General features: G+C 43.2%; 1 protein-coding gene across 1 annotated transcript in view; it reads right to left on the bottom strand.

Annotated features, from left to right (window-relative positions):
* LOC108024722 (dynein axonemal heavy chain 10) overlaps positions 1–12,771 on the bottom strand; it is a 34,303-nt gene extending 21,532 nt beyond the window's left edge. The window contains exons 1-18 of the mRNA XM_017094815.3: positions 11,653–12,771; positions 10,690–10,742; positions 10,426–10,549; positions 9,825–9,931; positions 8,884–9,107; positions 7,873–8,003; positions 7,017–7,645; positions 6,589–6,779; positions 5,754–6,348; positions 5,335–5,641; positions 4,886–5,281; positions 3,946–4,825; positions 3,531–3,884; positions 3,180–3,471; positions 2,932–3,090; positions 1,516–1,668; positions 877–1,095; positions 681–815 (exon numbers count right to left, since the gene is read on the bottom strand). Of these exons, the coding sequence (XP_016950304.1) occupies positions 681–815; positions 877–1,095; positions 1,516–1,668; positions 2,932–3,090; positions 3,180–3,471; positions 3,531–3,884; positions 3,946–4,825; positions 4,886–5,281; positions 5,335–5,641; positions 5,754–6,348; positions 6,589–6,779; positions 7,017–7,645; positions 7,873–8,003; positions 8,884–9,107; positions 9,825–9,931; positions 10,426–10,549; positions 10,690–10,742; positions 11,653–12,238 (5,535 nt within the window). The 5' untranslated portion in view covers positions 12,239–12,771. The remainder of the gene's footprint in view (positions 1–680; positions 816–876; positions 1,096–1,515; positions 1,669–2,931; positions 3,091–3,179; positions 3,472–3,530; positions 3,885–3,945; positions 4,826–4,885; positions 5,282–5,334; positions 5,642–5,753; positions 6,349–6,588; positions 6,780–7,016; positions 7,646–7,872; positions 8,004–8,883; positions 9,108–9,824; positions 9,932–10,425; positions 10,550–10,689; positions 10,743–11,652) is intronic.
* Positions 12,772–27,541: the final 14,770 nt, after the last annotated feature.

The following is a 27,541-nucleotide window of genomic DNA, read 5'->3' on the forward strand; positions in this document are numbered from 1 at the left end:
GCGTGTCGAATGATTATATTCAAATTTGTTTGCGCCCCCCAAAAACGCTATTTATATTAATCGCGGTGCTTTTTGAAATATTTGCCATACTAATCTTCTCTGCGTCGGAGTTATGATGGTTTGGGATACATACGTATATAGAGTGCCCAGAATTTGCAGCCATTTCTTTACGCCCACGGACACGCCCACTTCATTTGTATGGGCGAATGGGCGAAAAGTTTTGGCTGCAACAAACTTTTGGCCCCGGCCAGCGAAATTCCTCAAAAACTTGTTAGTGAAGTAAATAAATCAATTTGTCATAATCAGTTTAGGTGCAAAATTTTGTCGCTGCAAGGCGTGGCCAGAAAATTCCCATTTCTTGTTTAACCAAAGCTTTCGTAAGCATAGGTATGAAAAAAGGAAATACCCAGTAGGTCAAGGGAGATGATTTGAATTGTTCTTCGATTTGGTTTACTTTGCAGAGGCAACCAACTGGAAACGCCCGGTTTTTTTATGATATTCTGCGATTTTTCCCTTGGCCATTCGAATAGCCAGGCATGCTTGAGCACACAGTGAGTTCACAGTTCAAAAGTATTTTGCTTTTGTTGTTCCGAGGCGTCCTGTAATTTTATGAAAATCCAAGCAGGCCGAAAAACTTTGTTTAATTGGCAAAGTTTGCCGCGCCCCGGAGAAAAGCTTACCGCCTTGGTCAATTTCCGGAACTCCTTCAGATAGCTCTCAACGCCCTCGGTCAGCACGTTGGGATCCAGATCGGCCCACAAGGTCTTGCCCCAGCCCTCGCGAGCGAATTTCTGCGCCTTGTAGAGCCTGTAGAGCTGAAAGTGAAATAATGCTTTGAAATTAACTTACGGATAGGGATGTATTGAAAAGACCTACCTGCTGCAGGCCCTCAAACTCGGTTTGCACCCGCGCAAACTCATGGTAATCCACCATGGCCATGTCGAACAGTCGCTCCGCATTGGCCAACTCCTCGCGTCTCAGCTCCCGTTCCGCTATTTTCTGGCCATAGGGATCCATTAGGCGCACGCCTCGCTCCAGCTCGGCACCTACAGAGCCTGGTCCGTTCTCATCGTAATCCTTGATAAACTCGCCCAACTGTCGGGTGAAATGGAAAAAAGGTTAGTGCAGCATAATGTGGCGGTGGGTTGGGCACCTCCTGACCCCCCTGACCCACCCAGCACCACCACATCCGTCTTGCGCTCTAATTCAAATGATAAACACTTCAAGTTAATTCATTTTACGCTGACGACAGCAGCGCCGTCGCCGCCAACAATTGACAATAATGGTTGAGCGCGCGGAAAAATCCAATTAAAATGCCATTGAAAGGAAATAATAATGGGAGGAAACAAAACAGAAATGCAGAGAAAGAACGCAAAATAGCGGAAATGCAAAGTCGACAGCGCAGCCTCGGCCTCAGCCGGAGTCCTAATCCCATTTGCCACAACCCAACAGGCCAACATCCCAGAGGAAGGACCTCCCCCCTCCTGCGTGCTTCCTTTTCCTCCGACAACTTACATCATCGCAGAACTCATCGATTTCGACGGAAGTCATGTCGGCGAATTTCTGCTTAATTGGTTGCAGCTTCTCATAGCGATACAGGGCCGACAGGAAGAGTCTCTTCCAGCGCTTCTCCAGGTGATGGGCCATCAGCATGTCCTCGTAGGGGAACTGGAATGGCGGTGGGGCGGATTAAATTGCCAGTCGAAATATAAATACAACGCACATAAAAATTAAGCAGTGCCCTTCAATTATGGCTGAGTGCAAATAATAATCATGAAAAGTGCCGAAATTCACTAACGACCAGCGAAGCATGGTGTTCAAACCCGTCTCCCTCCTTTTTCCCTTTGACCCACAGCCAACAGTCCGCAGTTCGCAGCGGAATAAAAAAACTATAGCATAGCTTTCAGGGCCGCCACCGCATAAATTTTCATTTGGCCTTTCCAGCAATTGCAATGCCAATATATACAGGTGCGGTCAAAACGGTAGCTATAGGATTGATAAATATTTGAACTCTTTTTAAAAAGTCTAAAAATCATAATTATTCCCAAAAATTGGGCTAACGAAAATGATTTTTAATGGGATGATAATTTTTAAGGATCTTTGAAAAATTTGTGACATAATATTTGATAACTATAACTTATAGAAACGAATATCATTTAAACTTATGATTTGTTATCATATATAACATTATGTTTTCCCAATTGAAAAAAAATCCAACAAATGTATAAGCTAGAATTTTTTATAGATCGCATTTTAAGAGCTATTTTTCTGACCCCAACTGTATATATTACGCTGTGCCTGAGTGCGGGAGTATGCATTCATTCGTTCATTAATTTATATAAAATGCAAGTTAATTCCGTTTTGTCTGGCCAAAGCTAAGCGGCGTCGTCGCCGCAACGGAATGCCATCAATAAATGAACGGACCGAAGCGAAGCGAAACGGAGCGAACGGATCCCAAAATGGCCAGCACACAGACAGGGATTCCGATACGCAGCATTGGCCGAGAGTCCGGATCCTAATCTGGACTACGGACTATGGTCTGGATGGTCCTGTTGCTGCCGCTGCCGCTGCTGCTGCTGGTGCATTTACGTAACCATTTGTGCGGTGGTTGCGCCAAAAAGCGGAAAGCCATTTCCAAATGGTCCTGGGCCAGACCGACCGCCGAATATGCATATGTAAACAGAAATAGAAACAGTGACAGTAGTCTCGGTCCAGCTCGACTGGGATTTCGATGGGATTTTTGTAAAACTGCTCATTTGAATACACAAATATGCGCGCCAGGGCTGGCAGACTTAAGTAACTTTCATTAAACGGGGAGTGTGCTATTAGAAGGATTGGATTAGGATGGGCAAAAATACCACCGGCAAACCGAATAAAAACATCAACCATATCTGCAGATGCGAAATTCCAAAAATTTAAGACGTGTCTTACCATAATTTTGTGCTCGCTGAGAATGGTGAAGGTCTCCTGCATTTCGTGGATTTTCTGCTCGTTAGACAACGTCGTCGACTGCACCGTACCAATGGTGGTCATGACCAGCTTGAAGTCCTCCAGCTCGCGAGTGGTCTTGTTGAGATTCAGGCCGAGGGTCTGCCGCAGATTTGCACAGATTAAAAGGTGGTGTTTTTTGGGGGTGTTACGGGATAGGGGATGCGAAATCTTGCAGAGCCCAGACTCACTTTGATTTCGTTCCGCATTGCCCTCATGTTGTCGTTGACATGGCGCAACAGCTCCTCGCCCAGCGTGGTGCACCAGTCCTTGGCATGTTGCGTTATGCTCTCCAGCAATGGCTGCAAATTTATGCGCACACACTTGATGTCCTGGTACTTGCGGGTGTTGGCCAGCGTTTCCACAATGGACGAGTAAAATGTAAATTTCTCATCGATTTCGATGAGCGTCACCTGCTTCTCCAGGAACTTCTGGCAGATGATGCTCTTCTCGAAGGCCCACAGATTGAAGTACTTGCGAAATCTATGGTAGAGAATGCATTAATTCCCTTTGCTTTTGCCAGAAAAATAACATCTACGTACTGGGCCACGAAGGCCCTTGCTTCGCCAGCGACTCGTACAGCCAAATCGTGTATGTTAATGACCAAATCCACAATGGACCTGATCTGGATGACGTCCTCATAGTAGGTGTAATTGTACTTGAACTGTTTGCCCATTTCAACGAGGGGACAGGCGATACAGGTGCCGTTCATCCAGCGCGTAAATATCCGCAGCCTGGAGATGTAGTCCTTGGTGGCGGTCACTATGGTATTTTGCAGCTCCTGTACAGATGGTTCCAGAACTATCTCCGACATGAGCAGCACGGCGTTGACCTCAAACATGGGCTTGTTAGAGAGCAGACGGTTGATGTAGCACTTCAGATTCTGGTAGGTCATGCTGCAAAGAAGTTAAATAATATAATAAAGAGGTATAAAGGATGCATAAGCTCGATTCTCACTCAACAATGCACTTGAATGTTTCCTCTTCCCAGTATTCGTAGTAGGTTTTCATCCGATCCGACCTGCCCGAAAATGTGCCCAGTACCAAGCTCTCCAGCTTGACTAAAACCGGACCCAGGGAGTCGTAAAGCTTCTTCATCTGCGCCGCCTTTCTATTTCTCGATGCCTCCAAAAGTTCGAAGTATCCTTGGCAAGGATATATGCCAGATCCGCAGATTTGTTCTGCTTTCTCCTCCGCGGGCACATCTTTTTCGATCGTGAACATGGTTATCGTTTCGCCAGTGACCGATTTAAACTTTTGCGACAAGTTTCTCTTATCTTGCTGAGTCGATGAACGCTGACTATCCGAGGCCGAAGACATATCGGTTTTCAGTTCATCATCAAGGTTGAACAAATTAAAGCTCCTTATCATATCGATGCGAGAGCGCAGATCCAGGCGAATAAAATTGATTTGGGACACTATGGAGGTCAGTTTGCGCAACTGTGAGTTGATTTGATCGCAGAATTTGCTTATATTGAAGGAGGTCCACGTGTATCGACCAACTCCCATCTGAATAAAGAGTTCCGTGTCGTAGATGTGACCCCGCAGGAAGATCACCTCGGACATTGAAAGGTTGTTAATTATAGCCCTGTATCTGTCGACTACCTCCGTCATCCTTTCGTAGTCCTTGAAGAGCAGATCTTTCTTCATAATCGCCGTACGCAGCACCGCAGGCAGAGTAAAACCCAGGTGCTCAAACTGCTGAGCCTCGAAAAGGACATCGAAGACATCGCGCTTAAGATTGACCACAAAATCCATATCATACTCGATGAGGGTCTTGTCCTCCACCAGTTCTCGCCAAATGGGCAGTAGGTATTGGGATTCCGCTCGCTGCATCACTAAAGTAATAAAAATGTATTTTATAAACTGGTTTAAAATCATAAATAGCCTAGACTTACACTCGCAGGTCCTCACACAGTGCTTGTCCATTGCCGTAACATCTTTTGGCTTCTTCTCCTTGATCATTTTGATAAAGGATTGACACTCCATTAGTTGAACATTGGCCTTCCGCGTATTGCTGACCATCCACATGATCATGGCCACCAGAACGGTCAGTCGGTTGATGCGGCACATCAGCTTCTTCTGCGAGGTGTCGCCCACCAACATGCCCTCATCCTCCGACTCCGTGCTTGGTTCCGTACCCCCCGATTCGGCAGCACTATAGGTGCTAAACGCTTCCGACTGCACGGCCACTAGGTTTGATTTCACTGGCGTGATGCGCCTGGAACTGCTCATCTGCAGGTCCGCCCGGGGCTTTGCCTTCAGGGTTTGGACAGCATCCGATATATAGGACACTGGGGAGACATTTATTAGTTTCCATCGGTGCTAAGTTTTTAATTAGACCTACTTGTAGACTCTTTGCATATACGAACTCGCAATACGTTGGAGCGATTTGTGGTGTTCACCAAGTACGTGGCGTTCTGTATAAAGTTCTCGAAGAGCACCTTTTCGAACTGGAACATCACTGTCATCAGCTCGAAGTATTGCTTGAAGGAGCTACGCTTCAGAAAGCTGTTCTTGATCGCCGGCTCATCCTCCACCTTCTTGAAAGCCAGCACTGAAGTCTTGAGCTTCTTGCCGAGCAGTCGAGCCCAGAAGATGGCACTGATTTTCGCAGGCTGATGCTTGGCCATGGGCGGGGATTTTTTCAATTTCTTGGGAAGAAAATAAAATTTTTAGGAAGGCTTAAAAAACATAGAGGTGAATAAGTAGCTCTTAAGTTGTTATTTAAGTTGTTATAAAAATTATTTGATCTCTATCACCTACCGTAAAAACCCTTTCTACGGCATTTATCTCTGTAACGAAGAATCGCAGCAAGTTCTCATGCTTGGTGGCCACGAACTCTTGGAGGCCAGCTCTTGTGTCGATGTTCATGGCATTGATGACCAGATCCAGGCCCTTTTCGGAGGATAACAGCGAATTGATGCTCTGATCTATCACGTTCTTGGCCTCGTTCTCCACATTGTCCAGCCGCTTGTTGAACATCTCCAGCGAGTACTCCCAGTTCTCCCAATTTCCCGGCCTGAACATGTCGTAGTCCACACTTTTGATGAGATCATCCAGCATACGGTATACCTTGCGCATAAGGTTGTCCACAATTGAGGGATCGGCAATACAGGCCTTTAAACGATGGCCGAAAAGGTTCTCGTACTGGACGAAAACGCGACCCACATAGGCAATGTCTACGGCCACGCGATGGATGTGGTTCACCTCGTTAAAGAGCGCAACCCGGTCGAACTCCCAGCGGGATCCGGCCCCGGAGTCCTCGATGTGCTGGCGACTGAGCTTGTAGGCCTGCTTCCAGCAGCGCAGCAAATTGGCACAGTTGGTGGCGGTCTCATAGGTGTAGGTCGCAGAATACCTATTAAGGGAGAAAATTAATTTAGAGAACACTTCAAGAAAATACCAATTAGGAAATGAAGAGATTTGGTGTTTGGGCTTGAAAAAGTTATATAGATTAAAATGAAATGTTTAAATTATCATTTAAAAACTCTGATAGTTCTAAACTTTTGCGATATTTCTCACGGACACGTAGATCACGCTCTCATCTTTAGTTCAAATGTCAAAGTTAATAGCAGCTCTTGCAAATTTCCACACTTACTTGAAGATGTTCTCAAAGTTGATGATGCTCTTCACCTTCTGGACGAACACATTCGAGATCTGGCAGAGCAGCACCTGCATCTCGGGATCCCGGCAAAAGTGGCTGGACATGGTCCAGATGTGTCGCAGCCCAACCATAATGTTGGGGATCTGGAGCACCACCATCTTGAAGCTCTCATAGCTGCGCACTTTCTGGTGAGTAAATAAGAATAAAATAAATTAAAAGTATTAAAAATAAAGATTAAGTTTGTTTTTTAGAAATAGTATTATAATCCAATGAAAAAAAGCACTTTAGGGTTTTTTTTCTAAGAAGAACAAGTTTGTGAATCAGTAGTTTCTGATATGTAAATAATTTAAGAGTTGCCACTTTCTTACTTTTTTCAGCCCTGTTTCTAGATAAAACTAAGGGGGTAAGTAAATACAACTTACTTCTAGATAATCAATGATAGTTCCTAAATAGTCTGAGTTTTCCTTGGCCAGCTTGAAGCGGGCCTCTGTCTTCTCGAGAACCTTTTGCCACTCGTCCAGGACTGGGGACTTGACATCAGTGAGACGCTGCAGCACAGCCACCACAAATTCAGTCTTTAACTGCTCCAAAGTCCCATAGAGCTCCACCTCCATTTTGTGCCAATAGCGGTGCTCGGCCATCGGGGTAAAATCATCCAGTTTGGCATCTGTCAGCGTCTTCATGGTCCTCTTGAGATACTTTATCCAACCGTCGACTACTTCCTCTAGTTGTTGCTGAGTGTAGGTGATCACCAGGTCCAGTCTCTTAGGATCGACAGGCACTCGAATGATGGCATCTTCGAACTCGGTCTCCTCCTGACCGGGAAGTATATATGAGGAGGGAAGACTGAAGGCCCAAACAATGTGGTTGATGGTCCAGGTGATTTCGCTCTGAAACTCCTCTATCTCCTTGAGCAACCTCCTCTGGATGGGCGTGATTCGTGGGGGCGTAGCCTCCTCTGCAGCGTGTTCAGCCTCCACTTTGGCCTTCGTCTCGCTGAGCATCTTCTCCCAGCGCTGGGCAATAGTCAGCTTCTCCACCTTCTCAACCACTGGGAAAAATAGGGGTAAGTTATTGTATACTTAAAGAATCTAAAAATACTGCGAGTCATTCTTGAAATAATTAAATATTTAAAATTATAAATTGCTTATATGAGCGCCGAGTCCAAAAATCTCAAGCAATAACACTTAATTAGCCCTAAAATAATTAAAAATAGCATTTTAATATAGTTCGCGACTAACTCCAGTTCCTGGAGATTCGCTTGAAGTATCTACACACCTTCTTCCTCGGAGGACGAAATGTGGGTCTCGATTTTGTGGGCGTCGCTTTCTTCGTCCTCCTCCGTGGGTTCCGTGTCTGGCTTCTTGGCCTTCGCCTTTTTGGCAGCCGCCTCCATCTCCTTTTTCTTCCTGAAGAAAAGGATCGGTGGGAGTGGCAAATAAACAAACAAACACAATTAACGACTGGGCAGTATGCAAAATTAACACAAAGCGTAATGAAAGGCTCTCTTGATAAGCAAAATGAGCAACAAATACAAGGGCCGTAACAAAGGCTACTCCGCTGGACGTGGACATGGACGAGGATGTGGACACGAACCCAACTCTCCGGCTCCTCCTGCGTTGGCATTTTTTAATCTCCATGGCCGAAATAAAAAGGGAAAACACAAAACCGGGCCCGAAATGAAAGGGGAAAAATTTAACTGTGGCGGTCAAGTGGCATTCGCGAGGCGGCAATGAAAGGCCAATGCAAGGATGAATGAGGCGCGCCAGGATGTGCCATAAATGCTGCCTGCCAAACAAATGGAAGCGGCCCAGGACCAGGAGCAGGACCAGAATCAGCATCAGCATCAGAGCCAGAACCAGAACCAGAAGACAACAACGCACACCGACGACAACGGAGAGCGGCGCCGTTGATGGTAGCATGAAATCCGATTAAAAATAAAAATTTCTTATCGGATGCGCTGTAATTTATGTGCGAAAAGGGTTCTGTGCAGCAGGATAAAAAGGGGAGAAAAGGCAACTGTGGCCGATGGTAACCAGCGATAAGCGCAAAACAAAGGCAAACAAAAAATGCGCTACCCCCACACCCTGACCCCACCCAAAAAAAAAAATGGGTTAAAAGAAAGCCAGCATTCACAATCGGAGCCCAGTCACTCCTCCACGCCAGAGCAGCCGAACAGAGGAGCAGCAGAAGAGCAGAGCTCGAAACCAATAAACCCAGGCCCGATTTTTGCCCAGAAGCCAGCGGAGCAGCGAATGCCGCTCCCTGCCTTTGTTAAAAGTTAAATACTTTTGTTGTTTAAGCGCTCTCAAACGAAATTCCGATGGTTTGGATAGCTCCAATAGACCCGGCCCCGATTCCTTGGCCTCGCTGGATATATCCTCGCCGGCATCGCCCGCTCCTCCAGCGCCACCGCCGCCAGATCCTCCGGCCTGCCCCTCATAACTGTCCATTTGCTGGCTATCCGCTGTGGCCGGTTCGCGAAATTGAAATTGAATGGCGCTCTTGTAAACCTGTTTGGGGTAAACAAGAAAAAAACAACCCACATGTACAATGGAATCAAAGATGGAGTGCCAGGATATTGGAGGGCCTGCGGTCTGTGTAGACTTTCTAATTGATTCAGCTCCGTTCGCCAAAAACTGATTTTCTGGCAACAATTTTCCAATTTATTTTCATGCAAAGCTAATATTATGGAAGACTTTTGTGGACCGCAGAATTCGCAGGGCCAAGGGCTTGGGTGGCAGTCTAATGGAAACCGCAGCCCGTTTCGGAGCTATGATGAAGCAATTTGCGTTGGCGGTCAACGCTTAAGGCTCGGTTCAGTAGGCGTGATGCCACCACCCAGCCCCCACCCATCTGGGCATCCCATCCCATCTGGCCCACCCAGCCACACCCGAAATCCTCTCAGCTCCAAAGTGATGCAGTGAAGCGGAAAAATCTTGCGGCACAGCGGGCATTTTGATAGATGACTGCCTTGTTTCGGGAATTAATTACAATTCGTCACAACATTTTGTTTTGCGGTCGGTGAGCGGACTTCGGAAGGACGAACGAGGCGAGTCCTTGAAACAATGGCGAAGCGGCCTTAAAGTCCTTGATTGATTGAACAACGTTTTATGGTGTGTGAAATGAGCGAATCGGGTGCAAATTTGAGTGATTTTGGTTTGGTGATGCGTCTTTTAATGTCCGATTACAGGGCGAAAGTTGGTTGGGTTGCGAAAGGCAAGGCTTACCAGGTTCAAGTCATCCTTCAGCGAGTTGATGAGTGACCCTCGAACGGTGCCTATCAGAAAGTACAGCGGCATTTGGGCGAAGCAAGTCGATACCTCACTGAACCAGGCTGAAAGGACATTAAAGTTAACCAATTATTAGGATGACAAAATGGGATACCAAACGAGACGCAGACAAATGCGTTACACTTTCCAAAGATATTGTTAGGGGAGTGATTTCCTAAATGATTTAAAATTAAAAAAATAGTAAAATTTATATGTGTTATATAATAATTTTTTCTTTAAGTTATAATTTAAAAATAATATTTTTAAAACCATAAATGGATTTATAATAGTGTTATAAAAGAACATGAGGTCCGTGAATAAAAACTGCAGTATATTTGATAACTATTTTATAGTGTTAAAATGTTTACAAATATTTGTGATTGCTTATAATATATATAGAAGCAATATAAGCAATAATTTTAATAATACATTTTCTATACTTCAAAAGATATTATAAGTAGCCATAATGTTAATTAATATTAGTATTTCTTTATACATAGAGATTTTTATTTTTCCATTATTGTTTGTTGCCTTATGTTACTTGATTTTCTGTACTCACGTATCTCCCTCCTGTTCTTGCGCAAAATGTAAATGTACTTGATCTTAGGGTCCAGGTCCTCGGACTCCATCCTTCCGAAATGGCAGTGCAGTTGCGGGGTCTTGACATACGCCGGCACCAGTTTCTGTAATTTTTTGCGACTTTACTGACTAGTTTTATGTTTTATCACATCAATTTCAAAGGGCTGAGAGCCATTTTCAATTAGGGCTTCCCTCGCCCACCCTTTGTGCGTTTCAATTAGGGTTCGTTCACACAGTTTCTCACCTTCACTTCCACGTAGACGGGCACATAGCTGGGCTTCTTCTTCTTCTTGGTACCTGGTGGGCGGAGGGCGGAAATTCGGGGGAGTGCATTAGTAGGGGTGGCGAGGGCGAAAAGTGGGCGTGTCAGAAGCGAGTAAGCGAATGCAGCTCCGCGATTACGATTGTGATTGAGATTGATGGGATGGAACAAAGTGCAGCGGGCGGAATTTGCATTGTGGCAAGTTGCGCGCTTCCATTTAAATGCAATGAATGAGCCGGCGAAACTTTGCTCTTATCTTTGCGCCAGGCAATGGAAAATCAAATGAGTTGGCTGCCGGGAGATGGTTGAGCTCGTGGAATGGGTGATTCAAATTAAAAGTTACAAAAGAAATGAATTTCAGCCAGGCAAACGAAAATGAGGCCCTTAAATATTTATGATGTGAAGTGGGCAGCGCGAATCAAAGTGTGGACCAAGATTTTCGTTTGATATCAAGTTGGACGGGCTAAAAATTTATGCATCGCAAAAGCGGAGAAAGTCGGGGTGAAATGGAAAAGGGAAAACTAAAAAACTGAAACTTTTGAAATTAAAATCTTTCGACAGAAACAAAGGAAACTCGCGTAATGCATCATATTTACCGTTTTCCGTATCAGAGCTGGCTGGAAATATCAGTGGTATATTATTCAAATGTATTAGTGGAACTTTTTAGATTAAAGTTTTTGAATAGCAGTTAATATTTTCAAAAAGCTTAATATTTAAAACTAGGGGGTTTGGAGAATAAAATGTTCAATTTGTAGATTAAATATGAATTCTTATATAAAATTTAAATTCTTGAACTTCATATCCCAGTATTCTAATAAATTGTAAAGATAAATTAATATAAAAAAAATTATTGCTTGATAAATACTTAATTAATATTAAAAAATATTGAAACACTCTTAAAAAATGTAAATTATTAATAACAATAGATGATTAAATTGTACTTACGTCGAGATCGAGCTGAGCTCTTGCCACTTCCTGCCACCGTGGCCTCCTCCTCGCCCTCGAGTTCCCCCTCGACCTCGGCATCCGTGGTTTCTCCGCCCGTATTCACTTCCTCGACGTGCTCCTGATCTCCACCAGCTGATGGTGCTGCCGCATCCTGTCCAGCTTTTTTGCGTCCCTTTCCGGCTGCGCCTGCCGCAGCTCCTCCTTTGCCCGCAGATTTACCACCTGCCATTCGGGCATCGCCCTTTTTCTTGCCCTTGCCCTTCTTGTCCGGAACCGTGGGCGGTGGACGCGGCACCTCCTCCAGGACAGTTATCTCCTCCTCAATGAGCTTGTCATAGAAGGTGCGCCATACGAACATTACCACATAGTCCAGATCGTTTTGGCTTTCATATCGTCGCTGAAAAAAGGCATCCACGGCGGGCATATTTTTGTTGATCGTGGCATTCACATACTTTGGTTCGAACACTCCCAGAAGATTGGAAATTATCGTCTTCAGCCAGACCACTCGGGGTTCATCGTTGTTAAAGGATTCCGGCGGGGCATCGACACTCTCTGTGGGGGACTCGAATTGGGTCTGTGACATGGTGGTAGCCGCCTATTTGAATAGGTCCTTGAAGTTGGGCAATGGAGTGGGTTTTTTTGGGTGGCGCGTACTTTGCTTGCTCTCTTTCGGTTGTTTGGCTGCCACGTCGGCGTCTTCGCGCGGCTGAACATCAAACGTTTGCCTTGATTTCGCAGGATTTCTCGTTACAAACAGGATTTCTCGTACTCCGTCTCCCACTTGATGCCAGCTTGGTGGGATGCTTCTCAACCACCTTTCCGTTTTTGTTGTTCTTTCAATCAATTTCAGCTGCCTTGCTGTGCAGTTTGGTTTCGTTTCCGCCGCAGAATGCTGGCGTATTTACTCCTGGGCGTCTGCAAATCCTTTTGTGTATCCCAGGACAACAGTTGCGGCTGCAACTCCGGCGATGGCCGATGCCAGCCCGTCTAAAAACCAAATATGGACTGCCTGGAATTGTTGTCTTTGGCCCGCACACACACTGGGATAGAGTTTTCACAATTTGTTAACAACGTTTGATGGAAGCTATTTCCATATTCCTGACGAAAATATAGCCGGTTTGCTTTGATTTAAGATGTCGAATAATAACAGCCGCGTGGTTTAAATTGTTTATGTTGCTTGTTTTGATTCCATTTCACCCGGTTATGTTGCTGGGTTGCCTTGACTAGTTGTTGTTAGGGTAACCCGCCCACCCATCAACCACCACCCATCGCATCCTAGCCGATTTAATGTAATTTTCTTGCTACCCCCCTCTTTCTGGTTACCTGTCAGCCGCACTTGCAACATGCAACAGTCGAATAGCAATGCCAGAGTATTGTTGGCCCTTTGGAAACCAAAGCAAACCGTACCGAAAACCCCCTGCCAAGTTATGGAGCTCACGCCGTTGCGTAAACAAAACACGCAGCCCCGACTTAATGGCTATGCACATTAGCAACGTGCCAGAGACTTTCCCAGCTACCAGCTACCAGTTGCCAGGAGCTCCGAGCTCGGAGTCCGGGGCCGGGTCAAGTAGCCCCGGAGCACCTCAGCTGGCAGCAGGAACGTGGAACGATGGCCACGCTCAATAAGTGTATAGGACCATAAATGGAAATATTTACTCGGCACCGTCAACACGGCAAAGTGAGTGGTTGTGGGTTAAGTAAGTGTAAGTGCAAGTGCAAAAGTCAACTTTGCCCAGGCTCTCTGAAATTGCCTAACAACCGACTGCCAGGTTCTTTGATGACTTCACTTAAAGTGCATATCCTGTTTCTACCATCAAAGTTGCGCAATCAAAGTTGGCAGCCAATTCAAAGTCCTTGAGAAATCAATTCTATGGGATGTCATTGATTTTTCATTAATTATAGGATTTTACCCACCTTCCACATGCCTTGGAAATTTTCTTATCTTGCTAATGTAATTTTTAATAAACCGACTTAGATCCACTGCCAAAAATTTGATCTAACTTTTATTAATTAAGATATTTTTAACATTTGTAATAATATTCTGTAAGTTAAAGATTTGATGGTTTATATTCTGAAATTCGATGAAATTACGGTAAGTTTTGGACATGTAAAAGGGCTTACAATTTTTACAATAGCCTAAAGTGTACATTTAAATGTAGAATTTGAGTGGGCGGGCCTCAAATTTAAAAGGATATTCTATGTCCGAATCGGGATAAATTTATCCAAGTAATGGAATCCAGAAGTGTCGTTTTTGGAACCCATACTGGAAGTCACTGGAAATACGCAAAAACCTAACATGAAAATGGGCTAAAATTTTGACCCTCGTAAAATACATAAATTTGAACGTAGATTATAAGAGAATTGAATCTCAAACTCAAAAAGGTATCCTACTCCCAAATCGGCATAGAATTACTCAAGTTATGATATCTGGAAGTGTCGTTTTTGGTACCCATACTGGAAATCACTGGAATACGAAAAAACCGAACATGAAAATGGGCTAAAATTTTGATCTTCGTAAACTACAGAAATTTTAATGCAGATTATAAGAGAATTCAATCATAAACTCAAAAAGGTATCCCACGTCCAAATCGGCATAAAACTAATCAAGTTATGGTATCTGGAAGTGCCATTTTTGGTACCCATACTGAAAATCACTGGAATACGAAAAAACCGAACATGAAAATGGGCTAAAATTTTGATCTTCATAAACTACAGAAATTTGAATGCAGATTATAAGGAAATTCAATCATAAACTCAAAAAGGTATCCCACGTCCAAATCGGCATAAAACTAATCAAGTTATGGTATCTGGAAGTGCCATTTTTGGTACCCATACTGGAAATCACTGGAATACGAAAAAACCGAACATGAAAATGGGCTAAAATTTTGAACTTCGTAAACTACAGAAATATGAATGCATATTATAAGAGAATTCCATCACAAACTCAAAAAGGTATCCCACGTCCAAATCGGCATAAAATTATTCAAGTTATGATATCTGGAAGTGTCGTTTTTGGTACCCATACTGGAAATCACTGGAATACGAAAAAACCGAACATGAAAATGGGCTAAAATTTTGAACTTCGTAAACTACAGAAATATGAATGCATATTATAAGAGAATTCCATCACAAACTCAAAAAGGTATCCCACGTCCAAATCGGCATAAAATTACTCAAGTTATGATATCTGGAAGAGTCGTTTTTGGAACCCATACTGGAAGTCACTGGAAATACGCAAAAACCGAACATGAAAATGGGCTAAAATTTTGATCTTCGTAAACTACAGTAATTTTAATGCAGATTATAAGAGAATTCAATCATAAACTCAAAAAGGTATCCCACGTCCAAATCGGCATAAAACTAATCAAGTTATGGTATCTGGAAGTGCCATTTTTGGTACCCATACTGGAAATCACTGGAATACGAAAAAACCGAACATGAAAATGGGCTAAAATTTTGATCTTCGTAAACTACAGAAATTTGAATGCAGATTATAAGAGAATTCAATCACAAGCTCAAAAAGGTATCTTACGCCCAAATCGACATAAAATTACTCAAGTTATGATATCTGGAAGTGTCGTTTTTGGTACCCATACTGGAAATCACTGGAATACGAAAAAACCGAACATGAAAATGGGCTACAATTTTGAACTTCGTAAACTACAGAAATATGAATGCATATTATAAGAGAATTCCATCACAAACTCAAAAAGGTATCCCACGTCCAAATCGGCATAAAATTACTCAAGTTATGATATCTGGAAGTGTCGTTTTTGGTACCCATACTGGAAATCACTGGAATACGAAAAAACCGAACATGAAAATGGGCTAAAATTTTGAACTTCGTAAACTACAGAAATATGAATGCATATTATAAGAGAATTCCATCACAAACTCAAAAAGGTATCCCACGTCCAAATCGGCATAAAATTACTCAAGTTATGATATCTGGAAGAGTCGTTTTTGGAACCCATACTGGAAGTCACTGGAAATACGCAAAAACCGAACATGAAAATGGGCTAAAATTTTGATCTTCGTAAACTACAGAAATTTTAATGCAGATTATAAGAGAATTCAATCATAAACTCAAAAAGGTATCCAACGTCCAAATCGGCATAAAACTAATAATGTGGTATCTGGAAGTGCCATTTTTGGTACCCATACTAGAAGTCACTGGAAATACGCAAAAACCGAACATGAAAATGGGCTAAAATGTTGACCTTCGTAAAATACATAACTTTGAACGTAGATTAAAAGAGAATTGAATCTCAAACTCAAAAAGGTATCCTACTCCCAAATCGGCATAAAATTACTCAAGTTATGATATCTGGAAGTGTCGTTTTTGGTACCCATACTGGAAATCACTGGAATACGAAAAAACCGAACATGAAAATGGGCTACAATTTTGAACTTCGTAAACTACAGAAATATGAATGCAGATTATAAGAGAATTCAATCATAAACTCAAAAAGGTATCCCACGTCCAAATCGGCATAAAACTAATCAAGTTATAGTATCTGGAAGTGCCATTTTTGGTACCCATACTGGAAATCACTGGAATACGAAAAAACCGAACATGAAAATGGGCTAAAATTTTGATCTTCGTAAACTACAGAAATATGAATGCAGATTATAAGAGAATTCAATCATAAACTCAAAAAGGTATCCCACGTCCAAATCGGCATAAAACTAATCAAGTTATAGTATCTGGAAGTGCCATTTTTGGTACCCATACTGGAAATCACTGGAATACGAAAAAACCGAACATGAAAATGGGCTACAATTTTGAACTTCGTAAACTACAGAAATATGAATGCATATTATAAGAGAATTCCATCACAAACTCAAAAAGGTATCCCACGTCCAAATCGGCATAAAATTACTCAAGTTATGATATCTGGAAGAGTCGTTTTTGGAACCCATACTGGAAGTCACTGGAAATACGCAAAAACCGAACATGAAAATGGGCTAAAATTTTGACCTTCGTAAACTACAGAAATTTTAATGCAGATTATAAGAGAATTCAATCACAAACTCAAAAAGGTATCCCACGTCCAAATCGGGATAAAATTGCCCAATGGAATATATAAGTGTAATGGAATATATAAGTGTAATGGAATATATAAGTGCAGATGTGGGGCCTATACGTTTATGGCAGTCTGAAACAATTTTACCTGTAAAAGTTATTCGTATTTCCCTCTAATATGAAAAATTGCAACGTAATATTGCAGTGTAGAAAATGTTTGGCGATATTAGCTCTGTGCTGCGAAACAGCCAGCTACCTTGATCTATCGAAGCCGCCAGTGTGAGGACAACCCAGCTCAATACTAATTAAAATAAATGAACATTTACGTCGTCACAGCAGGTGGATGTGAGGGTGAGAGGCCAGGAGTTCGGGCGAAAGATTAGGTGACGAGCCAGGAGCCATGGGCCATGAGCCGTGAGCCAGGGGCAACGGAGACATCATTAAAATGCATGGTTCAAACGGTGCGTATACTTAATATAGATTGGATTGAGGATGAGGATTGTGGATGCTGGTGAGGAAGCGGATGCTGATGGTAGGGCTTGGGGTTTGGGCATCCTAGCTGAGGAGAGAAGGTCCTAGATAAGTTGGCTCCCTTCGCTACCACGTTAGCTTGCGGTGACTGTAATCTTTATGCGTCATGTTTTTATTTGTATTTATTATTGCGTCTGCGAAGAGCACACTTTGTTTGCAGGTGAAATATCCACGCATCCAGCGAAATGAGAATTTATTGACTTCGCTCTGCATATGTGCGTGTGCTGTGGGTGCGCGGGATAGTGTGTGCCTTTCCTATAAGTGTCTCTGTTTGAGTACACTGAAAAAATATATGATATATTACAAAATATATATTGCAAATCTGAAAATGTGTGTACTTCATTTTACAACAGTTTAAACCATTTATTTTATTTTAACTATTATTATTATAATGACTTGCATAAAATGGGAGCTGGAAACTTTCTGGTACAACGTATAATTTCCAAGTAAATGTGTGATACAGGCAGACCTTTATTTTCCTTTGTGTAGCTACATTTCCGCTTGAATCCTGCCAGGACTCCAGACCCAGCTCCCCCTCGTCATGCACCCACTGCATATTTATCTACGTCACACGAGTTTGATAAACAGAGCCAAGGTTTCGAGACAACTCGAACGCTGCCTGCGTCTGTTTGCATTTGTGCTTAATAACTTTTAAATGATGCGGGGCGTGCCTTTGAAAACGAAGCCAACTGAAAGGAGGTCCTGGGCCCCGGAGCCATACTCCATAATTAGTGCAATACCTACTATCGTTTATATGCATACGTGCAGCAGCAATCTTGCACCGCCATCAGGACACATCACCCTTGGAAGTCGAGCTTCAAGCTACACGAAGCTTTTCTTAACTTAATTTTAAATAACTAAAGGAAATAGATAATTATTTGCAAATTTAAGGAAGATCATTTAAAACATAGCATGTTTATTCTACAATTACATATTTTAATAACTTAATTTTGGAAGTTAAATTATATTAAGTTCATTAATTCGTTCTTTTTGCGCATAAAAGGGATTTGAGATACCACGTTAAAGGGATATGGTATTTTGTAATCACTTTTTATGAAGCCAACACTTATTTAAAACATATTTTAGTGTAAATCTCTACAAGCACTCGATGCCAGGCAGGTGTTTTCAAATCAATACCTATTAGCCCTTGACCGGTGTGGTGAAGATAAGCACAGAGGCCCTCAATAGGCCTTGCAAAACGGTTTCCATGGGGCCAGCTGGTGATGGGCTTGGACCGGCTTTTGTTTGGACTGCTGAGCATTTGGAAAATGGTTACAAACAGTTTCGAAATGCCCATAATTGATGCAGGAGGTGCATTCTCAAAGCCAGGCAATCGCACTTCAATATGCATGCCAATGTGCGCAGTATCCCCAGTTCCTGGTTACCATCCGGCTGGAATCGAACCAAGTGCGGTCAGGCGTCTCTGCAGGGATGCTGGGATGCAGGGTGCAGGGTGCAGGGTGCAGGATGCAGAATGCAGGATCGGATTCAAAGCCGGAATCTGAGTTGCTTGGGTTGTGTTAATTAATAAACTGGGCCTACTTTAAGACGACGCCTGCAATGCCATGATGGCAGAAAGGCTGAATGGCCGAATGGCCAAATTGCCATGGCAGCCCGGCAGCCTGCGTAACCGCAACGATTTGAATGCAGTTTTGTCTGCCACAAAGCCGAATTCCAGCAACTGGCAGAGATTGCATGCTTTGCGGATACTTAACGAGTCGACGCCTGAGGAACGGGCCAATACCGAATGATGCCCTCAAAGCCGTATAATTGGCCAGCGATGCGCCATCATCGCCGGCATGGAGTCGATCGATCCCTTTGAGCATTGGCCAAATGCCGCATTTTTGAAGTAATAAAGCGCAGGTCAATCTCAGCTGGGCATGTGTGTGCGGGCTGTGGTTGCAGTGAACGCCAATTACACCAGTCAACAGGATTTTGAGTGCCCCATGCTAGCCATGGACTGTGCGAATGGCGTTTAAGCCATGTCTATTAAAACGAATCCTCTTGAGCACTTTAAATATTAATTATAGTATTTCGTATATATCAGATATCAGATATATCAGTATTTTGTATGCATAGCTGTTTTAATGGCTAAAAGGTTATACAATTAGGATTTTTAACCAATTGACTCATTCCAATTATTTATGTCTTCTTAATTAGTTTACAAATTGACCCTTTGCTTTTCAAGTCCCCTTAGATTCATTGAACCCAATCCTTGCTGTTTCCTGTATTTGGTTTTCTATCTCTCGTTCTGAATCATTTGCTATGCCCTTTAGTGCACTGGCTAATTAACATAGTCTGATTGCTGAGCCATTTCCATTTACCTCTGTCCAACTCTTCTCAAACGGGCAAAAGTTTTACGAAAAAAGCCAGCGTTGTCTTCAAGAATATTATTCAAAAATTTTAGCCATCACCTCATCCCATAAGCAAGAGTCAAGTTTTTGGCCCGAGTTGGAAAGTTTTTTGACTGACTCAAGTTTTATCATATTTTTGCACAGTCAAATCTCGGCGAATAGGTCTCCGCTGCTCCGACTCTCTGTTCAATTTGCATACAGAGTTTGAGCATTATTTTTATTTACCTGATTCAGCGCTGATTTATGATTTTATCGTAAAAAATGCAGAGCTGCGGCGAGCGAAGACGACAAGGACGTGGACGTGGACGTGGATGTTGGAGAGCGAAGCTCACGGAAAGTCAATTGAAATGCAAACGTGGCCAGTGGGTTGGCTTCCGGTGTCCGGGTGTCTGGGTGGTCGGGCATCCCAGTGTCCTGGTGTCCTGTTGTCCGGGAGTGGATTCCGAGGAGCTGCTCCGGCGCCTCCTCCTCCTCTTGTTTGTGTACGCCATTGCGTTTGGCCATAACTCAAAGCTGGAGCTTTGTTACCCACCAATTGCCCGGGCATCACGTGTTTTCATTTGGCGCCTCTCGCTTTCGCAAGGACGCTTTGTGCCAAGTGCTTGGGGGAATTGTCACGTCACAGGAAGTTGCAGGCGACGTCATTGACTCATAAATAAAGTTAGAGCCACAAGGAGGAGCCACTGCTGCTGGGGATGGTCCGAGGAACCAATTGCTTTGATACAATTTCGACCGGGGCTCGGCCGACGGATGTGCCCAGAATGCAATCATAGGATACCGGCTCGCTGGATTCTCCAAATATTTCCTCCTTCTCCAATCCTCTAGATTGTTTTCATTCTCTAAGGAGTTATATAATTATGTAGTCTTAAAACCCCGATTTTTTTTTTTAAATAAAACTGCTCTTACATTCTAAAAAATCTAAAAATTAACTTAGTATTTCCTTAGATCCCAGGTCTACCACAGAGCTCTTTTGCTAATTGGAGGTCGAGGACTTTAATTTGCCATGAACTCTCCTATATCGAGGCATGCATATACGTGGCCTGAACCACTAGCACAATTCGCACAGTTAAACACGTCAATAAGTTATGGCTGTTGTTTGTGAGTGGCTGAACCAGCAGGTGAGGCAGGTGCGTAAATGCTCGGGGCGGCCTGTCAGTCACCGCTGCCAGCGGCATCTTCTCGAGAATTTGGAAGGTGGTGGCCACGGTGGTAGTGCGTCCAGGCCAGCAATGTTCTCGGCAGCCGTCATGTGGCTGTTTCATTAAAATATGCAAGCAATATTGCGGCATAAAAACACACGAAATTATACAAAAGCCGGGCAAACGAACGCCCACACACATGCGGCACGATGTCAGGGTGAATTTTTCATAATTTCCAACGTTCGAGAAGGGGGACAGGGAAAAATATTGCAATATTTAAGAGACGCAGCAGCGGAGGACGCAGCTTTCGCTCCGGCTCCACTGCTCTTCTGCTGCAGTTGTCAGCCAGGATGGCCGGGATGGCCGGGATGGCTAGGATCGAGTGGTTAACGGAGAGACTGGCGGGGAATGCGGATATGAAGGGCGGGACAGGCGGACAACGAACACATTGAAAGCGCATTTATTTGTCACTTGTCAAGCGGCCCCAACGTCGCATCCTGGGCCAACTGGCATTTTATAATTCCCCAACGTTTTCCTGGCTCCTCCTTGCCGGGAGTCGCTGAGAAATGTCTCTTGATTGTCTCTCACACATTGGCACACCGAAAGAAATGGGATCATGGGGTTGGATGAGGCATTGATGGGCCCTGACATTTACTCATTCGCCCCGAAGATTATAAATTTTCTTAAATCGGCTGAGTTGGTTTTAGAATATTGTACTATTTATTCAATTTTGTAACATATATATTGTATGATTAAGTACTTTCATTTCAATAATTGTAATGGCTGGGCTTTCACTACAATGTTATGCAGATTCGCTTCACTCGAGCTATTTTTTCTGTGCAAATATTTTTTGCAGTGCTTTTAGACACTCACACAGACACTTAATGTGGTTTGGGGCCTGGACAAGGCAAGGGCTGAACTTTTATTAATTACCTGCATGTGGCGGGCAGCGGTCGCGCGGCGGTCCGTGGGCGGTCTGTCCGTCCGCCCGTCCATCTGGCTGCCTGCCATTTTCTGGCGCACGCGGCGTATGAGTTATTTGCCGGGGACACTGCCGCGTCGAAGGCTGTTTTCATTTAATTTCATGTTTCAATTTTCAAGCAATTAACGCATAAAAGGCCGACCGTTCGCTGCCTTGCCCAAATAATTGACCAAGATGGAAAACAGTCAGCTGCAATTTCATATGCAAATGGCTTTCGGGCGGAGGCGCAGGGGGATTTGGCATCAAAAAAGAAACAAAACGAAAAGATGGTTAGCAGTTGGTGGAAAATGCATTTCCCCATTGGCATCGTCGTGGGTGCTGGGTGGTGGGCCGTCTGTTTTTTCTAATAAATGAAGTGAAAATGTTTTCAGCAAACAAATTTATGAGGCGTGCAGCAGCGAAATTATGATAAAAGATTGAAGTGTGCGCATGTGAGTGCTGCTCCTCCTCGACTCCTGTGTTTGTAGATATATAAAGCAAATATGCGCAAATTCGTGTTCTGGCAAAGTAAAGCAGAATGGAGCGTCGAACCAAAAGTGGCGCGTACTCAAACGTAAAATGTTTGTTTGCGGCTGTTGAAGGGGTTTGGGGCAAATACCCCGCTCCCAATCCCATTCCCATTCCCACTCCCTGGAATGTGCACACATCAATCACAGTTGCCCAGAGCCAACGAGAAAAAAATTAAATAAAAAATACCAGTGAGAATTTTTCGAAATCTAAAGATGCATGTGTCTGTATATCTGTATCTGGATCTGCACATTCATAACTACAGCGGAGCGGAAAAATAAATATGAGACGTAGTCACATAGCCACATACAGATGAAAGCCACGCTAATTTCCGTCACGTTGAGCATACAAAGGAGCGGCAAGGCACGTGAGGCAGCCGAAAAATATCTGCACATGAAAAAATAAGCTATTACTGGTTCCCCAGGGTTGTCTCAAATAATATATAGAAATATAGATATAAGAAGTGATGCTTTCATTACTGTAAATGTAGTCCAAAAGCACAATAGTGCATGGCCGAAGGAGCGATTTTTGTTTATATCCATGGAAGCTTAAAAAGATTTTTCGGTTATAAAGAAATCACTCTAGTTTTGATGTCCTTATCTAAAAATATTTGATGGCTTACCTTTAGATATTTTTTGATAAATCAATGGGCTTATTATTTATTTATTTTAGCCTGCATATTTTAAAGTTGATACAAAATTCCTACGCTCTAGTTTGGCTGTTCCCTATGCAGTACAATTTTTTTCATGAAAAATATTTTGTTGCATACTTCTAGACTCATATTTAAGTGATATCATAACGCTAACATCTTATAATTGGCAGATTCTAAGTAACATAATTGAGAAATTTGAGGTTAAATTGAGATGTAATACAGATATTTTCCTCCATGTAGCCATGAGGCAAAAGTTGACTTCGAAGTGGAGGTTCTTTCCGCCAAAGATACACGGTGAAAGGCAGGAGGAAACATCAAAGACGGCGGACATCGACTGCATCGAGTGCTGTAACAATCGTGTAGCCTGCTTTTTTGGGCCAAAAGCTGCAGCTGCGTGTATCAGGTGGCATCAGTAGTCACCTTGACTTCATGCTTCCACATGAATGGCGAAAAGTGCGGCACAAAAGAAAACTGTGTGTGGAAATGTTGAACATGCCAGGTAACAGGGAGAATATTTTGATGCTCAGCAGAAAGCAGGGCAATTTCCGGGTTGGGTTGGCGCCATGATCGAATAAACTTTTCAATTAGCTTTAATAGCTAAGCCAAAACTCTCTCGGCTGGAGATTTTCTTTATTTGGCCATTATCAAGGCATCAAACTGGTTTCGGTTTCGGTTTCTGCTTCTGATTCGACGACCACCATGCAAATTGAATTGCATATGGCCACTGCGACTGAGGAGGAACTTTTCCACTTTTACTTTGATGAATGTTTCCAGCCAAGTCGACGTGATAGCAGAACCTGCACAAGTATGTGAGAAAAAACTTATTTTCTGGAGAGCCTCAAAAATAGCACAAAACACGCTTTAAGTTGGCCAACTTTAATGATGGCAAACTAAACGACAGGTAAACGAGTTTGCCCAGCAAGTTAAACACCTATAAAAATTCAACTTTCATTTACGCAAAATCAACGACAGAGGGGTTTCGAAGGCGGAGACGGAGGCATGTAAAACACTTTTGGGTAGGGACTCCTGGGCGTTACTCTTTGCCAACTGGTGAAGCGTGCAGCGTGTAAACGAGAGCTGGGAATGAGGAATCCAGTGACTTTCAGCTGTGATTTTCAACTTAATTAATTAAAAGCAAATTAAAAGTTTTAATCTCTGCGCTACAAATTGTTGCTGCAGAGAAGGGGCTTCTCTGCCAGCCGAAAAAGTGCCTACAACATTATTTCAACCGAGGGGAGTGGCGAAGTTCAGGAGGGGAAGGCTCCACTGATGAGCAAAAATAATAAACTGTAGCCGAGTTGTTGCTCTTGTTGTTCTCGGAATCTGAAAACAATCGGGTAGAAGTTACCCCCATCCTCCCCTTTAGCAACAAAAGAGTTTTCCCCCAGTAAAAGGGTTGATTTTCCGGGGGTCGGAGGTTTTTCCTTTTGGCGTGGGCTTGATGCTTGGTAGATGCTTGGTTTCATAAGCCCAGTGTAAGCAGATTTTATCTTAATTCAACGCAAAATTAACAAATTTCCAGGCCAAACAACGGCTGACAAAACAAGCAAAGTCAATTTGCTTAAACGATTGCTACAAATACTCTGACTTTTTCAGAAACATTTCATCTTTTGAAGTTCCGAAGTTCGAGCACGGAGCACACACACAGGCCATTATAAGTGTTTATTTGCTAGTTTTGGACTCTGAATTTGGAATTTGGAGTTCTGAATTTATTGCCTTAAGCCCCTTGATTTGATCAATGGCTTCGAATCAAAGCCAAATGGAATGCACGTAGCTGCAGCATTATGGCACCGACATCGCCATCACCATTGCCATCACCTTCTGACTTTGGATCTCAGCCATCCGGGAGATGCTGCTAAACGTCACTTGCTGAATTTATGATGCAATGTCGTCTCAGGGAGCTGCATTCATCACGTGCCCGTCAGCTGCATGTCCAAGGCGTCGGATGGTTGTCATAAAAGATGCTCATCACCAGTTTTCGGGGCCTTCTCCTTCTGAAGGCCATAAAACGTTTGTGCCCCGAAACTTCTTTATTCCGGGCACCACGCCTTAAATATAACTAAGCCATGAATAGATATTTACCCCTCGGCGAAAATCTGTTTCTTTCGCTAATTGCGCGGCCATAAATCCATGGGCTGTCTCGATTTGAGGGCGTGGCCCGCAGTGTCTTGTTTTGCATTTGCGAAATGAAAACACAATGCCGGCCAAGTAAGCCGCCTGGCCTGCCAAGTGCACGTCGATTTTAGCGACGGGCGCCGCAATCCAGCACTGAGAGAAAATACTCCATAATATTCTTAATAAACTAGAGTGCTTTTTAAGATATATACGCTCCTGTTTCAACCACCCTTTTTTTAATAAATGGTGTTTGATGTATTAATATTTGTTTATATCTATTTTGATTAATGAAAGAATTTTAATGGTACTTATTTATTTATTTAAATTTTAAAGGTCATATATATTTGATAAGTTTAAAGCGAAGATTCCTAACAACAAAATAATTTACAATTTCATTTTGTCTGTAAGAAAAAGCACTTTTGTTTTTTGTTTTTATTAAGGTATTTGTAATTTGTCGAAAATGCAGAAATAAACACCAATAATATGTCCTACGAATCAGGAGAAATGTGTTTCCTAATCTGAGACTCTTTAGAAATTTATCATAATTAAAGTAATTATTTTTTTAAACTTTAATTATATTTAGTGCAAGGATTATTTGGGTTCACTCGGCTGTCGTTTTCCACTGGGTCTACAGGCTAATTGAGACAATCTGGAATCGGATCAATTGTTCTTCTCCCCGTGTATTTAGTTGCAACATTTTATTGTTGAGTTTTTGGCAGGGCCTGTCCTGGCTCTTGTCTGATGTAGCTGCTGCTGCAGAAGCACTCGTAAATGTCATGCCGTGCATTTGCATTTCAATTTCCATTACAATTCGGAATGCCAGACCACCACCCACTCACCGGCCCACCATCTATCCCCTTTTGCTGTTTGGCCGCGATTAGCGCGCTATAAATCCAAAAATGTTGCTGTATTTTAACAATGTTTTTGCGTTGGCCATGCCAGCCAGCCAGCTAGTCAGCCAGCCGGCCGTTACAGCCAATGGCCACTGTGTTTGCTGCCGACGTTTTGTGTTGTTAAATGCATGCAGAGACCATAAACCAAATCATTGCGCGCTGCCACGCCCCCAGGAGTGGAGGCTGTGAAACATTGTCCTGGCATTTAGGAGCTCCACTTTCGAAGGCAGCCAGAGATCATGCTTCAAAATATGCAACTCATTTTCCTGATGTTTTTGGCAACGCACGGGCTGGGTTGAAGGGATCAGGGTATCCCATTTGCATTATTTGTAGCCCGATACGCATTTAATTAAAATGGCGCATTTGCATTAGTATTGGCTTACCCGCAGAGCGACTCGGATTAGCATCAGCCATATAGTGGTTCCATTCCAACCGGAAACACATTTCAGCAAAGTTGGAACGGTTTACGGGCCTCAGAGACCAGGATGGGAAACATTTGAGTAAAACAAATCAATTTTAAAGGTGATCTTTAAACAGTTAATTACGGTTTTCTAAGCTTAAGTTATGTATCTAAAATCATTAATTTTAAAACATTGCGATATAGTCTTAATATTTACAATAAACAGAAGAGAATATACTATATTAATAACGATTGTCATGTATTATAATTCAAGTAGTTTAATATAAACAAATTTAGAAATACTAATATTTTATGTGCATTTTTGATGGTAATAAAGCCAACTTTAAATGAATTTAGTATTTAAATTGACTTCCATGACAGAGAGCTTAGAAAAGTTCAACAAATAGCTTTCACTACCTTCATCATCCGTCATATTCCTTCGTCGAAATAGGTTCCTCCGCCTTGCAGCCGAGTGTAATTATAGTGGATTTACTCAGCAGAATAAGCCACATGTTTACTTAGTAGCTGTGTCAGCAGTATTGAAGGCGATTGAAGAGGTCTCGAGTCTTGAGTCCTGCGACCTGAGACCTGAGTTGCCCCACAGCACGTATACGTAATGGCTGAGCGTTTTGCCTACTCATTTTGCGTTACGCATACGCCGTGTGTGTGGGCGCGCGGTGAGCTCTTTGGCAATATGGTTACGTGTAAAACTTTAAACAGCACGATGACTGCACAATTATGGCGAAAGGGTTGAGCAAGTAGGTGAAGCAGGTCGCTCCTGGAGGTGGTGCTAAGTTGAAATTGTGGTTGGGTCTTGGCTGCAGCCAATGGCTTGTAAATAATACGAGCTGGGTCGCGGTGGCTTTGCCATTCTGTGGCCTTTGCATCGTGCCACGGGATGTGGCAGCGTTGCTGTTCCTGTTGCTGCAACTAATTAAGACAAACTAACGGTGTGTGGGGGGTGTCCTTGAGCTGCAGCCCGGCCCAAGGACGAACGCAGGGGCTGCTGTTTTGAAATATACGCTTTTGTTACAATCACAATGTGTTTACACGGGGCGCACATAGTGTGTGCGCTGGGCGCCAAGTGCACTTAATTTGTTTGCTTAATTTACAAAACATGAGACGATGGTCCCTGGTCCGGGTTCCAGGTCCCCCGAGTCCTTAGTCCTGAATCCTGAATGCTGCTTCCTGGGCCCCCCCATCCAGTGTGTGTGTGTGTGTTCAGCTCTCGCCGGCTGTGTCAGCGGTATCAGCTTCAGTGGGTAACTGGTGTTGCATGTAAGTGCA

The sequence above is a fragment of the Drosophila biarmipes genome, chromosome 3R (assembly GCF_025231255.1).
Source record: "Drosophila biarmipes strain raj3 chromosome 3R, RU_DBia_V1.1, whole genome shotgun sequence".
In the NCBI taxonomy this organism is placed as follows: Eukaryota; Metazoa; Arthropoda; class Insecta; order Diptera; family Drosophilidae; genus Drosophila; species Drosophila biarmipes.